The 2,256-nt window shown below is 46.9% G+C and overlaps 1 protein-coding gene across 1 annotated transcript; it reads left to right on the forward strand.

The window, feature by feature from the left end:
* The first annotated feature begins 305 nt into the window (after positions 1–305).
* LOC101674736 (60S ribosomal protein L3-like) lies at positions 306–1,591 on the forward strand. The gene is given in 2 exon segments (XM_045075549.1): positions 306–749; positions 752–1,591. Coding segments are annotated over 2 exon segments (1,209 nt in total). The 5' UTR covers positions 306–325; the 3' UTR covers positions 1,537–1,591.
* The last annotated feature ends 665 nt before the right edge of the window (positions 1,592–2,256 follow it).

Below are 2,256 nucleotides of genomic sequence, written 5' to 3' on the forward strand. Positions count from 1 at the left end.
GATCGTAAAAGTATAACTGTCATAGCTGAAATTTATCAAACATGTTAAATGTAGCATCAAACATGCTACATGCAAAGCAGTCAGTGTTCCACTGTGAGGCTGACAGAGGTATGCCTAGTATCCCGTATTTCCTTCTACAAAAAAGAAATGAAGAGATGCTACAGGAAACACAGAGGAATTATCACTCAAGTGGATTTACCTGAGCACCTGTACTAAATAGAAACTATACCAAGCTAGTGACCATTACAGTCATTAGTCAAATGAGTACACTAATATAGGTCATTATAAAAACAAGTGGCCTCTACTGGCAGGATTCGGCGGCGAAATGTCTCACAGGAAATTCTCCGCTCCCAGGCACGGGTCCCTGGGGTTCTTGCCTCTGAAACGCAGTAGCCGGCACCGTGGGAAGGTGAAGAGCTTCCCCAAGGATGACTCTTCCAAGCCTGTTCATCTCACAGCCTTCCTGGGCTACAAGGCCAGCATGACTCACATCGTGCGGGAGGTGGACAGGCCAGGATTCAAGGTGAACAAGAAGGAAGTTGTGGAGGCTGTGACCATTGTGGAGACACCACCCATGGTGGTTGTGGGCATCATGGGCTACGTGGAAACCCCTCGAGGCCTCCGTATCTTTAAGACCATCTTTGCTGAGCACATCAGTGATGAATGCAAAAGGCGCTTTTATAAGAACTGGCATAAGTCTAAGAAGAAGGCCTTCACCAAGTACTGTAAGAAGTGGCAGGATGATGATGGCAAAAGCAACTCGAGAAGGACTTCAACAGCATGAAGAAGTACTGCCAGGTGATCCGGGTCATTGCCCACACCCAGATGCGTCTGCTTCCTCTGCGCCAGAAGAAGGCCCACCTCATGGAGATCCAGGTGAACGGAGGCACAGTGGCTGAGAAGCTGGACTGGGCCCGGGAGAGGCTGGAGCAGCAGGTGCCTGTGAACCAAGTGTTTGGGCAGGACAAGATGATCGATGTCATTGGTGTCACCAAGGGCAAAGGCTACAAAGGGGTCACCAGCCGCTGGCACACCAAGAAGCTACCCCGCAAAACCCACCGGGGCCTGCACAAGGTTGCGTGTATTGGGGCTTGGCATCCTGCCCGCGTGGCCTTCTCTGTGGCTCAGGCTGGGCAGAAAGGCTACCATCACCACACAGAGATCAACAAGAAGATCTACAAGATTGGCCAGGGCTACCTCATCAAGGATGACAAGCTGATTAAGAACAATGCCTCCACCGACTACGATCTGTCTGACAAGAGCATCAACCCCCTGGGTGGTTTTGTCCACTATGGTGAAGTGACCAATGACTTCATCATGCTGAAGGGCTGTGTGGTGGGAACCAAGAAGCGAGTGCTTACGCTCTGCAAGTCCTTGCTGGTACAGACCAAATGGCGGGCCCTAGAGAAGATCGACCTTAAGTTCATTGACACCACCTCCATGTTTGGCCATGGCCGATTCCAGACGGTGGAGGAGAAGAAAGCGTTCATGGGACCACTTAAGAAAGACCGAATTGCAAAGGAAGAAGGAGCATAATGTCAGGAGCAGATTGTGTAGCTGGTGGGATCTCAATAAAAACTATTTTCCAGTGCGGGGGGTGGGGGCAAGTGGCAACATAATTCCTCTAAGATATCACATTTGAGCCCAGTAATTAAATTTTTGACATAGTTTCATATACTTTTCCATTACTAACTGCGAATTATAGAAGGTGATTCTATCAAAATGTACAATTCTTATACTTTACATACTGTTAAATTTATTTATTTATTTTGAGAATTTATCTATTTGGGGGTGCATGAACAGGGGAGGGGCAGAGGGAGAGAGAGAATCACAAGCAGACGTTGCGCTCAGCGTTGAGCCTGACTTGGGGCTCAGTCTCACAACCCTGAGATCATGACCTGAGCTGAAACCAAGAGTCGAATGCTTAGCCAGCTGAGCCATTCAGGTGTCCTGGCACTGTTTAGTTTCAAATAGGAGACAACTTTGTGATGCTTTGGATGTGTGATCCATCCAAGATGGATTTCTAAAAGATCAATAAATACTCTGAATTAGTCTCAAGCCAATCACTGCTTGCCAGAGTCCTGTAAGCAGCAGCCTTCATTAAAAAGAAAGAAAGAAAGAAAGAAAGAAATAAAGGAAGGAAGGAAGAAAAAAAGGAAGGAAGGAAGAAAAATGGACATTGTTTTTATTGTTGCTCCTAGATGCTTTTGTATTCAGAGCCTGGAATAATTGAAAAGCATACTTTCTTATAACTGC

Source organism: Mustela putorius, unplaced genomic scaffold (genome assembly GCF_011764305.1).
Source record: "Mustela putorius furo isolate JIRA1106 unplaced genomic scaffold, ASM1176430v1.1 tig00000145_pilon_pilon_pilon, whole genome shotgun sequence".
Taxonomy (NCBI): domain Eukaryota; kingdom Metazoa; phylum Chordata; class Mammalia; order Carnivora; family Mustelidae; genus Mustela; species Mustela putorius.